A 12,719-nucleotide genomic window follows, 5' to 3' on the forward strand; every position below is an offset into this window, starting at 1 on the left:
AGTTACAGGGAACAAATTTTAATGAAATTAGAGAGAATTGTTGTTTCAGTTCCTATGTCTCTGGATGTGGTGCTTTAAACCCACACTGCCTGTGACCTTTCACCTTTTTTTGTTCTTTTTTGGTAAGTCTTTAATATGGGCTCAATAGTCAATTCTTAAAAGTTACATTTTAAAAAAGAGAATTTAATTTTCATGGAGGTCTTTCCCCCACCTCTCCCCCCCCACCAGACTGTCATTTTGAATGGCTTTACTTGCTATATTTACTATAATCTTAAAGTATGTAATGAAATGCTAAAAATATGATATCAGTTGTCAAAATCATGAGATTTTTCTCGACAGGTTGCTGCCATTGAACAATAAACATCTTTTAGGATGGGGTCTACATTATCCCTATATCTGGCTTCTCTATTCTCAATTCAGATTACTTAACTCAGTAAATATTTATTATATGCCAAGTTACATATGTCTGACAGATGTAACATGCCAGACTTCACAAATACCACCATCCAAGTTACTTCTGTTATCATGGTCTTTCTTGTACTGGTCAGGTTCTAGCTTTCTTACCTAACATCACATTTCAGTAATTTCTCCCCAGGATCAGATAGATCCCAGTTACCCAGATCGAGTTTAAGCCAGACGCTTGCAATAATTGACACTTTATTTTTTTATACAGATGGTGAGTCTCAGGCTTTTTTTTTTTTTTTTTTTTTTTGCGGTACACGGCCCTCTCACTGTTGTGGCCTCTCCTGTTGCGGAGCACAGGCTCTGGACGCGCAGGCTCAGCAGCCATGGCTCACGGGCCCAGCCGCTCCGCGGCATGTGGGATCTTCCCGGACCGGGGCACGAACCCATGTCCGCTGCATTGGCAGGTGGACCCTCAACCACTGCGCCACCAGGGAAGCCCTCAGGCATTATTTATTGATTTTACTAGATTAACTCTTAAAGGGTGACTTTATTCTAGAGTTTTTGAGGTTGCTTTTTTGTCACCGTAGAGTATTAGCAACAAAAATTGCCTGTAGATAAAAATTAACATTGATGGTGGTTGATTTAAGAACTGGAAGAGGGTTTTTTTAAAAGATAATAATAAAAAGTTAATGTTATAAATTTTGGACCTTAGGGGTAGAATATTTGCCAGGAAATCCATGTACATATCACCACTCCTGCTATTATGTTTGGTGCTGTTATGAAGGATAATGGTGAGTGGGGAGAGGTTTCTGGTTAGACATGTAATCCTTTAAAATCCAGGTTAAGCAGACAATTGATAGAAGCCAGCAGTAATAAGGATTATTGGCTGAATGCGGTAGAATAGAGGGTCAAAGGCTGAGACATAACATCAACTCCTGGCTCTTCCACCAACTGGTTAAATTATCTTCAGTTTCAGGTACTTGCTCTGTTATTCAGTTGCATCATCAGGATGATCTTAACTACCTCTCAGTTCTAACTTTATATCATTTCATATGACTATAAAGTAGTGTGATAGAGAGTAAACTACCCTATATAGCTTCCAAGAATCAAATGAAGTACCAAAAGTAAAAATGTAAAATGAACTGCATCTAAAATACAAATACCCCAATAAAGATGTTAAAAAAAAAATCTTTTTCCTAAGTACTAAAAAAAAAAAAAAAATGCAAATACCTAATATGTGCTAAAATATTAAAGATACTACATACAACAGTTTAAGTAACACACTGCTTCAGAAATCCTTGATTCAGTGAGTCACCACAGTTTTTTTAAAACCGTAATCAATAGGTTCTGAACTTGGGCTATAAAGACCTCAAATATAAGGAAGTAATGGTTTATTAAAAAGCAGAGCACACTTCTTTAATGAGAGTTAAGATATGGACAGGTAGTCACAGTTTGTTGCAGACTATTATTTGAGTAATCTCATTAAGTAAATAGTTTGGCCTTCACAAATGTCAAGTCTTTGATCTTTAGCATGGCCTATCTGAACTATCTTCATAAATTTTTCCTTTGGGTCTGGTTACCTTTGTTTAGGGTCATTCTTAAGTGACATCTGGGTTTCATAATTATTTTTTATCCTGAAATTTAACACTACGTTTTACATGTTAATGGATGCAAGTTGGTACTAACACTTAAAATTTTTTGTGCAGGAGGAATTTGTGACCCTGGAGAGTCTCATGAAAATGATATCATCCTGTATGCAAAGACTGAAGGAAGAAAAGAGCACATTACACTGGATACCCTTTCCTATTCCTCATATAAGGTACCCATGCCAATCTGTGTGTCAGATGGCCCCACCCCAGTCCAGGTCAAAACCATGAAGACCATGCTAGATGCCGTGCTAGAGGATAAATCTCTCTTCTGGCAGCCCAGAAAGTTGCCACATTTCTTTAAAACAGTGACATGGACATTATTTTAGCGTTCACTTTTTTTTCCTGATACAAACAAAACGTGAGGTTTTATCAGGAAGAGTGAATTACAGCCCATTAGAGACAATAAGGAGGAGCCCAACACTCTGACAATTATTCTCGTCCCTAAGAAAGCCCTAAAAGTGGCTCTAACTATGCAGCTTCACAGACTTGGCATCAGGCATAGTGACTATTAATTTAGCATTTGAGGTTTCCTAGGCAGAAGACGTTGTAAAAGTACAGATTGCTATTACCTTTGCTTTTTTCTTTGATAATTTGAGCCAGAGATTGAGTCTTTGGAGCCAGAGATTTGCCCTTTGGATTTAGGACAGATGTTGGCTCTAGTTATTTGCAAACATCTTCAAAATTATGTGATGCTTATCACAAGGTAGAAAATTATCCTCTTCTAATAGTAGATGTATTAGTGCTGAGAGTACACTCACACATTCATTACTAGTTAGCCTTCCCTCCACGTTGATGGCACCTTCGGGACTTTAAAAAGTTTGAACACAGCCAGCCTCTAGCATCTCATAGCTTCAGTTAGGAAGACAGGAGATAAGCATCAAGGCTAGAATAGGGAACAACCAAAGAAAGTACCCAGTACACTCCACATGCTACGGTCACCCAACTTATACCATTTGGGATTTCATAATGGACCACTCTTCCAGCTGTGACTAGGTAGGGTTCCACCCGCTCTGGTCAGCTGCATGCCTCAGACCAAATCAATACGTCAGTTATCGTGGATTAACTCTTTGCTCTGGCTGTTTCCGCTTAGAGTCCTATTTTCAGAATACCTAGTTTGGCAAAGAATTCATATTATACAATACACTTTAAAAGAAGACTGATGACGAAATGTAAATAAGTTGCTTTTATCTTGTGCTAAGGTAGATAAAATGGATACATATGCTGTGATAACTTTTAAAGACCTTAAACCAGTTTATCTTCAGGTAGAGAGGGCCTGATCAGTCACACACAGGGAGTTCCAGGTGTCTGCAAAGGAGGAATTCTGAGTGACTAAAATGAGTGCCCCATGAGGACAGCATCTTCTACATGAAATAACAAATGGAACATACAGAATATTGCTTGGTGCTTAATCAACGGCAGTTATGTACATAGTAATTGCAAGATTGAATTTAGGAGAATTCACAAGACTCCCGTAGGGAAGGTTATGAGTGATTTTGGTTTCCTTTGTTTTGAAGGTTCCATCTTTGGTTTCTGTAGTCATCAATCCTGAACTTCAGACTCCTGCTACCAGATTTTGTCTCAGACAAAAGAACCATCAAGGACATAATAGGAATGTCTGGGCCATAGATTTTTTCCACGTCTTACCTGTTCTCCCTTCTACAATGTCTCACATGATACAGTTTTCCATTAATCTGGGATGTGGAACACAGCAACCTGGGAACAGGTAGGAAGCCGCATTCTGTGCGCCTGTGGACAAATTAACAATGAACACGTGGACTTGGCTATTAAATCAGAGCAACTTCTCAGTAGGTTTTCAGCTGAATTTTTAATAAAATATCCATTAACAAAGTACACACTTTCCCTCAAAGGAAGAAAAAAGTTCTTCAGTTAATATGTAGAGTATGATTAGATAGATTTTGATTAGAAATGGCTTTATTCTAAGAGCTTGGTCTTAGGTATCAGAGGTGTTTGGAGGAGCTGTGGCAGCCATCCATTCTGACAGATTGCTGAGAGAGCAGAAAAAACAAACCAAAGAAAAGCTTGACCCCAGTTGGTTAGTGACCCCGTAATAATAGGCACAGAAATCAATTAGCACTTCAAGAGCTATGACTTCTCGGTTTCACTTGCTGAAGTGTTGCCCTTGTCCTTTCTAAGGATTTTGTCAGTCTGACATTCACAGGATGAAGCGGCAGTGTGAGACATGGTAATTGCCTTGCCATCTATCAGATTCAGGAGCACAAACTCAAGTTCGCATTCGCTGTCTTTAAACATATTTTGTTTCTATAGCAGTAAATTAACTGCTTGCCCTTTGAAAGCTGGTCAGACTTCAGTAGAACGGAAGATGCTTTGGAAACAGCATCTTAATTTGTACAGTAGTTCTACAGATGTTTAATGTCCCTCGCCAGAGATGAGTCATTTCATTACATTTGTTATCTTTGCCCCTTTTTTGTTGTGCTTGGTCTGGTGTTATCAGTGTCAGCTTAGAGTTTTCTACCAACCATGGGCGTTCCTGGTCCCTGCTCCACACTGAATGTTTGCCTGAGATCTGTGCTGGACCGCACCTTCCCCACAGCACGATCTACTCCTCGGAAAACTACAGTGGGTGAGTGCATTCTAACATAGCAAGAGATCTGAATCCATGTTGCAGACTCAAAGTCGATGAGTAAGCCTGAGATTAGTGTTTTTGGCATAACAGGTAAGGAAGCTGCCTTCTCTTTTTCATCTGATTTAGTAGTGATCTCATTTTTAAAACAGACAGTAACTTTGGTAAATCTGATGCAAGAACACAATTTGTAGAGTCATTCATTCTTTAGGTATTTGGCTTTTATATTTTGAATTACATAAATTTAAGTTCTATACGATGACCCTATAGTTACTACCAGAAGGCTTATTGCCAAAATACTTAAGAAAAGATAGACAAATGGAAGAAAGTCAAGCTTTGGAATTGAACCTGGGCTCAAATCCTGGTTCTGCCGGCTATTGATACTTGTGTAATGCTATTTACTCTAACTTTCCACGTAAATTAAGGACAGTGATTGACCCCCTTAAGGACTGTTAAGAGAATTAAAGATGACTATGTAAAATACTTGCCACTTTACAGGATAAGCACTAGATAAATAGATCAACAAACTCCACAGGTGAATTTAAAGAGTTCATTACCAAACTTAAGTGCTATCTCAAGCATACAGAGACTAGAACTTCAAAAGCATGTAAAATAGATTCAAAAGATGTGAACATGGATGTGAAGCTGTTTTGTGCTAAGAAGCTCTTTTGTACTAAATTTCTTGCAGGTGGAACCGAATAACGATTCCTCTTCCTAACGCAGCACTAACCCGGGATACCAGAATTTGCTGGAGACAAATGGGACCAATCCTTGGAAACATGTGGGCAATTGATAATGGTTAGTTTATGTCTGTCATAATCACATGCCATTGATGTAGCATCTTCCTGTGCTTTTGTTCATCAGCACAGACTTAATCACCGTTCTAAGTCATGGTCTCGCGATTCATTAAATGCCCTTTCTTCCCTTTCTCCTTTGCATTCCGTTAGAAGCCCAGGGATGCACAATCAGAAAAAAAGACAGTGGAGTCAGCAATATTAGAGGCTAGAATGTTGCAACATACATTATTTTAAAATGCATAAAGTCGTGAAACTCAGACTTGTAGTTGATGACAAGGGATATCCTAACATTTTCCCTGAATGTTTTCTACAAAATTAACATACATACCATCCTGCATGTATTAAAATAAGACCCATTCTTCTCTTAGTAGCTACCACAACATCTGGAATGCTTCTCCTGTAGATGCAGACACCACACATCAGGAAACGTCATCTCTAAAATGAAACTTCTGAAGTGAAACTTTTACCTCTTTTTCAGAAAACAGTATAAAAGGAAAATTCAGAAATACATAAAATATCCTGTTATCTTTCATTTTTAAGTGAATTGTTGATAAACAATGTTGTTGCATTACATTAAAGCCAATATCACTTATGACAAGTGCACTGAGAAAAGATAATATTTAATCTATTGGAGTGCATGACTGTAAATTTCTTATATTTTTTATTAATAGCCAACTCTTTTAATAATTCTCATTACAGGCAGATTCATAGATTCCCTATTTTCAGAGAGTATATAAATCTGACTGAAGAGTTATACTACAATGAAGTAGAGGGAAGGAAGGAAGGACAAAATATCAATACTTAAGCAAATTTAGTAGTATAGCCACTGACTTGTGTCCATTTTATAAAGCAGGAAAAGCCTACACTGTTGTTTCATGCTGATTTTCCATCTCTTAATAATATTTTTGTTATTTTTGAAAATTTAAAAATTGATACATAATTCAAGAAGTTTTACATTCTTGAAACTCAGGAGTAACTTCAGGCAAGATAATTTGGTGATGAGCCGATGTAAATTTTTTAAACAATCTGTATTCAAAGAAGACCAATAAAAGACCCAGACTTCAAAGACCTTATGAGCTGTATGGATATAAACATATGGACACAAACATAGTGTATTTGCAAAAATGTCTAAGGATGAATTTGTTAAGATGGAATTTCTCCATTGGTAGACTATTTTGCATAGTATTTGAATTAATACACCTGTTAATTAGCTCTAGGGAATGAGTATGTGCCTCTGGTTTATGGGATATGGATGACATTTTCCTGCTGTCATACTTTTCAGTGGTCCTATAATGAACTTAGATTACTTTAAATAATCATAAAAGAAATTGGAAAGTCAGTAATGAAATAAAGCATATAAGGAAACTAAGAGCACAAAGGAAGTCACATAAGCCTGTGAAAAGAATATCTAAATTTCCTAAAGAAGGCTAATACAACATGATTCTAAGTCAGAAAGTCAGAAAGTCCTGAGTTCCCAACATCAAGCTTTGAGTAGAATGAGAAAAGATAAAAACACATGGAATAGGTATGGTTAGGAGTGTGGGTCGAATGCAGAACTAGAGGCAGAATCTCTTAAATTCTGACATTATTCTATACATGAGGCTTTCGCGGAAGCAGAACCTGCTCTCTGGTTTCTTCAAAAGGCAAGAGGAGGACACACTGTCACTCCCTCCCAAGGGAAATGTGTGTCAACTTGCCAAAGAACCCTTGAAGTCTCCTCCATTTCACTATGGAATTTCAGAATTATATCAAAGAAAACAAACAGAAAAAAAAGATCAATATTGGAAATTATCCTGAAATTCTTAGTAAAATGGAAGATCCTAGAGCCCAATATGTTTATTACCACTTTTTAATTTTTAAAACTGGATTGCATCAATGATAATAGTGAAGAAAACTATCTTTTCCACACTCTTAGAAAAACAGAGCCTGTAAATTTACTCATACTGCAAATCCTAATGACTTCATCATTAGCAGGGGAAGATGACAACAAAATTCTTTTTTCCAATTTTTTCATTGACTTGGAAAGTCTTATTCTACTGTTGAGTTTTTTTAATGATGGGGACTTTGTGATGTATGACATTGGTACACTATAGGGCAGCCCCGCAGAATGCAATGAACCGCTTACAGGACTTAGAGCAAATCCTACAGCAGCCATAAAATCAAGAGGGCTGGGAAAACAATCCATACACTCTTCCATGCTAAAGAAGGATGAAACCCCTTTCTGATTCCTCAGCACTCGGTGTCCAGTGGAGCCATCAAAGCAGGTGGGGCAAGAAGGTTGCGAAGGATACTTGACTCCAGTATGAGATGATGATCATAACCATATGGTGCCAGGTTCCAGGCATGAAACATTTAGTTTATTCTTTCCTCAAGGAATATTATCCCACTTTAAAGGATAGGGACACATAGGCTTAGCCAGGATAAATCACTTATCCACAGTTTCCCAGGTGAAGCCAAAATTTGAATCCAGGGTTTTTTGACACCTAAAACCAATACCTTTTGAACAACTGAGCCTGCTATCTAATCTCTTCCTAAACCAACAGTTTCCTTGAGAAAGAGTTTTTCCACTGGCCTGCTTTGCATCTCATTAGCTCTCATTTCCCTAACAGCTGCACCTGTTAACTGACTTCCTGGGATTAAACGCTTGTAGAAGCCTAGACCACAGGAAAGTTTTTTAAAAAATAAAATTGCTTAACTCTTTTGATGTGATTACAAGACAGAGGAGAAAATGATAATGAATAGTAAGTTTGTTTATGCCTGAAATTGAATACGGGAGGTCTCAGTAACCATTGCGTCTCTAATTCCTCATTGGTTTATCCCACTTTCACACTATTTGGTGTGTTACTGATTGTACTGATTATCAAAAGGTTTAATATCTTTAAATGCATTTGAGTCTGAGTATCTCAGAACCTACCATTCGACAGGCAGGGGCCCTTTTCTCAGCATTCCCAAGGTTAGAATTTAGGTTTGTAAGATCATTATCAGTCAAGCCCACCATTTAAAAAAAGGTCTGCATTGTAGAGAAGACTTTATGCTCAACCACAGATTTTAACTCCCCACTTCAGGAAGGATGAATTAATGTTTAGAAATACATACAACAATCATCTGCCGTGGTATAGATTTTCCTCAGATGAAAATGAAATTATAGTTTTTTTAAATTAAATTATAATCTATTTATTTTTTGATATATCAAATTGATCCTTTCTAAATTCTTTATTTCCACCTGAAGAATATAAACTGTGTGGAGAGTTCAAAACAGAAGCACTAATATTCTGCCTGAAATCACGTTAGCTGAAGAGACTCCATTAAGGAACCCAAATCACATGGCCCTACTTTCTCTGCTATGAAAGATTAAAATCTTGAAAGGGTTATTTAAGTTAAAAGAGTTCTGGCAGATTTGTAACTAAGCACTTACCTTGTCACGCAGCACTCTATATGTCATCTGGATTCCTGTGCACAACATACATACAAGGAACGAGATTTCATGGGTATTGCTTCACAAAATTGTTTCACATGCTGACGGTGTTCTTGGTCGTCTTTCCAGTGATTTTGCCATCTTTCACATGCTCTCTTTTGCCCTGCAGTTTATGTTGGTCCATCGTGTCTCAAATTCTGTTCTGGCAGAGGACAGTGCACTCGACATGGTTGCAAGTAAGCAGTTCTGAGTCATATCTATACTTCTCTTTTTTGATATGTGCTTTATCTACTGAAACCATGGGTCATATTAGTTTGTTTTAATTTCCTTTTTAGGCTTTTAAGGTCTTTGCAAGACTAAAAGTAGCATACTCCAAATGGAATTTAAGTGTAATAGAATATTAAACGTATTTTGTAAGTGGAAGTTGCTTAATAAATACATTTTCTGTTAGGCTAAATTGTGAACAGATGTAGCATACTTCATGTAAATTCGTGAACAAATTGGAATTCTTCATAGTTTGATGGCTGCCTTTTCCATCTTTAGTGTCTTCAATATGGTATTTCCCCATAAACTTGTTCTAGTGTTCATGAGTCATATTTTAATTCCTGGCATGCTTTGTAAATGAATTATAAAAATCAATAATGACCCATAGACCCAATGTTCAAGGAAACTGGAGTGGGCCAAATTAACAGATTTGATAAGAAAATTCATCATCTCTAAATGTAACTTCAAATCTTGCTTACTTTTGAAAATCTTTTGAGTCTTCAAAATGATATATAAAGAATTTTATATAATAATGATGTTGAATATGAAGTATGAAATTACACATAAACAGTTTAATATCCGGTCACCATCGGAGCATTGCATTATATTTATTTATAGCAAGAATGGATAGTCATTATGTCATTCACCTATCATATTTAATTATAAGATATCCTGAGAATTACTGAAACCACAGTCTTTTTTATACAGATAAGTTTTCAACAATGGATCATCTAGTCTCTCTTCTTGTCCTCCAAACAAAAAAGAGTCATTAATTAGCCAGTTAAATAATTAATTAATGGAAAACTCATTTTAAAAATCATTAAAAAATCATAAAAATCATAAAAGTGCTTTGAACCTGATCATTTAGAAATTATATATATGAGGCAAGACATTGGTCACCACTGAAGTTAGAGTGTCGGGTTAACTTTGTTATTTAATTGAAGTATACTTGCTTTACAATATTGTGTTAGTTTCAGGTGTACATCATAGTGATTTAGTATTTTTGCAGGTTATATTTCTTTATAGGTTATTTAGTTCCCTGTGCTATACAGTAAATCTTTGTTTTATCTATTTTATATATAGTAGTTTGTATCTGTTAATCCCCTACCCCTAATTTGTCTCTCTCCTCTCCCTCTCCCCTTCCATAACCACAAGTTTGTTTTCTGTGTCTGTGAATCTGTTTCTGTTTTGCTATATACATTAATTTGTATTATTTTTTAGATTCCACACATAAGTGATATCATATAGTATTTGTTTTTCTTTCTGACTTATTTCAAAAAGCATAATATTCTCTAGGTCCATCCACATTGCTGCAAATGGCAGCATTTCATTCTTTATGGCTGAGTAATATTACATTTTATATATTATATATACCACATCCTCTAATGTAAATCATCTGTAATGGGCACTTGGGTTGCTTCTATATCTTGGCTATTATAAATAGTACTGCTATGAACATTGGGGTGCACGTATCTTTTCAAATTAGAGTTTTTGTTTTTTCCGGATATATACCCAGGAGTGGAATTGTTGGATCATATGGTAGTTCTGTTTTTAGTTTTTTAAGGAACCTCCATACTCTTTTCCAAGTAGCTGCACCAATTTACATTCCCACCAAAAGTGTACAAGAATTCCCTTTTCTCCACATCCTCTCCAAAATTATTGATAGGTATGTACTTATTGCCATTTTATTTCTTGTTTTCCAGTTGTTTTTATAGTTCTTCTTTGTTCATTTCTTTTTCTTTTTCCTATTGTAGCTTGATGATTTTCTTTTGTAGTATGCTTGAATTTCTTTCTTTTTGATTTTTGTGTATCTCTTTTATATGTTTTATTTGTGGGTTCATATATGTTGACCCATAACTATATCTACTTGCTTTAAACTGATAAAACTGATAATTTAAGTTCAAATACATTCTAAAAAACCTACATTTTTTACTCTCCTCACCCACATTTTGTGTTTTGGCTGTCATTTTTTTACATCTTCATGCTTATCCCTATACTATTTATTGTAGTTATGGTTGCTTTTATAATTTTTCTGTTTTTTAATCTACATACTGGCTTATTTAAGTGATCTTCAGTCCTCACTATATATTTTCCTTTCCTATTGGGATTTTCCCTTTCCTGTAGGTTCTTGCTTCTTTTTCCATTTAGAGGAGACCCTTCAACATTTATTTTAGGGTAAGTTTAGTATTGCTGAATTCTTTTAGTTTTTGCTTCTCTGAGAAGTTCTTTGTCTCTCCTTCTGTTTAAAATGATAATCTGGCTGGGTAGAGTATCTTAGGTTGCAGATTCTCCCTTTCAGGACTTTGAATATACCATGCCACTCCCTTATGGCCTGAAAAGTTTCTGCAGAGAAATCAACCGATAGCCTTATAGGGTTTCCCTTGTGTATGACTGTTTTTCTCTTGCTGTCTTTAGAATTCTCTATCTTCAACTTTTGCCATTTTTATTATATGTCTTAGTGTGAGTCTCTTTGGGTTCATCTTGTTTGGGACCCTCTGTGCTTCCTACACCTGAATATGTTTCCTTCTTTAGGGTGGGGAAGTTTTCAGCCATAATTTCTTCAAGTGCGTTTTTGATCCCCTTCTCTCTCTTCTCCTTCTGGAACCCATTATGCATATGTTGGCATGTTTTATATTATCCCATAGATCTCATATGTTGCTTTCATTTCCTTTTCTGTCTGCTGTTCTGATTAATTTCCATTATTCTGTCTTCCAGATCATTTATGCATTCTTCTGTATTATTTATTTGGCTATTCATAGCTTCTAGAGTGTTTTTTATCTCAGAAATTGAATTATCTGTTTTTGATTGGGTCCTAGTTCCTTGTTAAGATGATCTGCATTTATATTGATAGTCTTTCTTAATTCAGTTAGCATTTATATTACCAACTTTTTTTTTTAAATGCACAACGTGAGAGTTGTGATTTGACTTTTAAGAATTTTCTTATCTTTTATAAATTTTTTTTGGCCATACCACATGGCACGTTGGATCTTAGTTCCCTGACCAGGGATTGAATCCACGCCCTCTGCATTGGAAGGGCAGAGTCTTAACCACTGGACTGCCAGGGAAGTCCCTATTACCAAATTTTTGAATCCGTGTCTGGTAGACTAATTATCTCTGTTCCATTATTTTTTTCAGGGGTTTTCTCTCTCTAGTTGCAGTGAGTGGGGGCCACTCTTCGTTGCAGTGCGCAGGCTTCTCATTGCGGTGGCTTCTCTTCTTGTGGAGCACAGGCTCTAGGTGTGCAGGTTTCAGTAGTTGTGGCATGTGGGCTCAGTGGTCGTGGCGCATGGGCTTAGTTGCTCCACGACATGTGGTATCATCCTGGACCAGGGCTCGAACCTGTGTCCCCTGCATTGGCAGGTGGATTCTTAACCACTGTGCCACCAGGGAAGCCTAAGGGGGTGTTTTTATGTGAGAGCATCCCCATGTAGACTGCATGTGCCCAGTGTCTTTGGTGTGAGGACTGGATTTGACGTGGATGCCACCCACATCTTTCCTCAGGGTCTGGTGGCCACTATCACCTTGATAGGGGATGTTGTTGATGCTGGAGGAGCTAGAGCCTGCGCAAGGTGTGAGGCAGGACTTCC

At 36.8% G+C, this 12,719-nt stretch overlaps 1 protein-coding gene across 1 annotated transcript in view; it reads left to right on the forward strand.

Moving 5' to 3' along the window:
- RELN (reelin) overlaps positions 1–12,719 on the forward strand; it is a 525,406-nt gene that overhangs the window by 339,716 nt on the left and 172,971 nt on the right. Inside the window, exons 13-17 of the mRNA XM_060020286.1 lie at positions 2,112–2,224; positions 3,569–3,777; positions 4,528–4,656; positions 5,345–5,454; positions 9,038–9,104. Coding sequence (XP_059876269.1) covers positions 2,112–2,224; positions 3,569–3,777; positions 4,528–4,656; positions 5,345–5,454; positions 9,038–9,104 — 628 coding nt within the window. The remainder of the gene's footprint in view (positions 1–2,111; positions 2,225–3,568; positions 3,778–4,527; positions 4,657–5,344; positions 5,455–9,037; positions 9,105–12,719) is intronic.

The sequence above is a fragment of the Delphinus delphis genome, chromosome 9 (assembly GCF_949987515.2).
Source record: "Delphinus delphis chromosome 9, mDelDel1.2, whole genome shotgun sequence".
NCBI classification, from domain to species: Eukaryota; Metazoa; Chordata; class Mammalia; order Artiodactyla; family Delphinidae; genus Delphinus; species Delphinus delphis.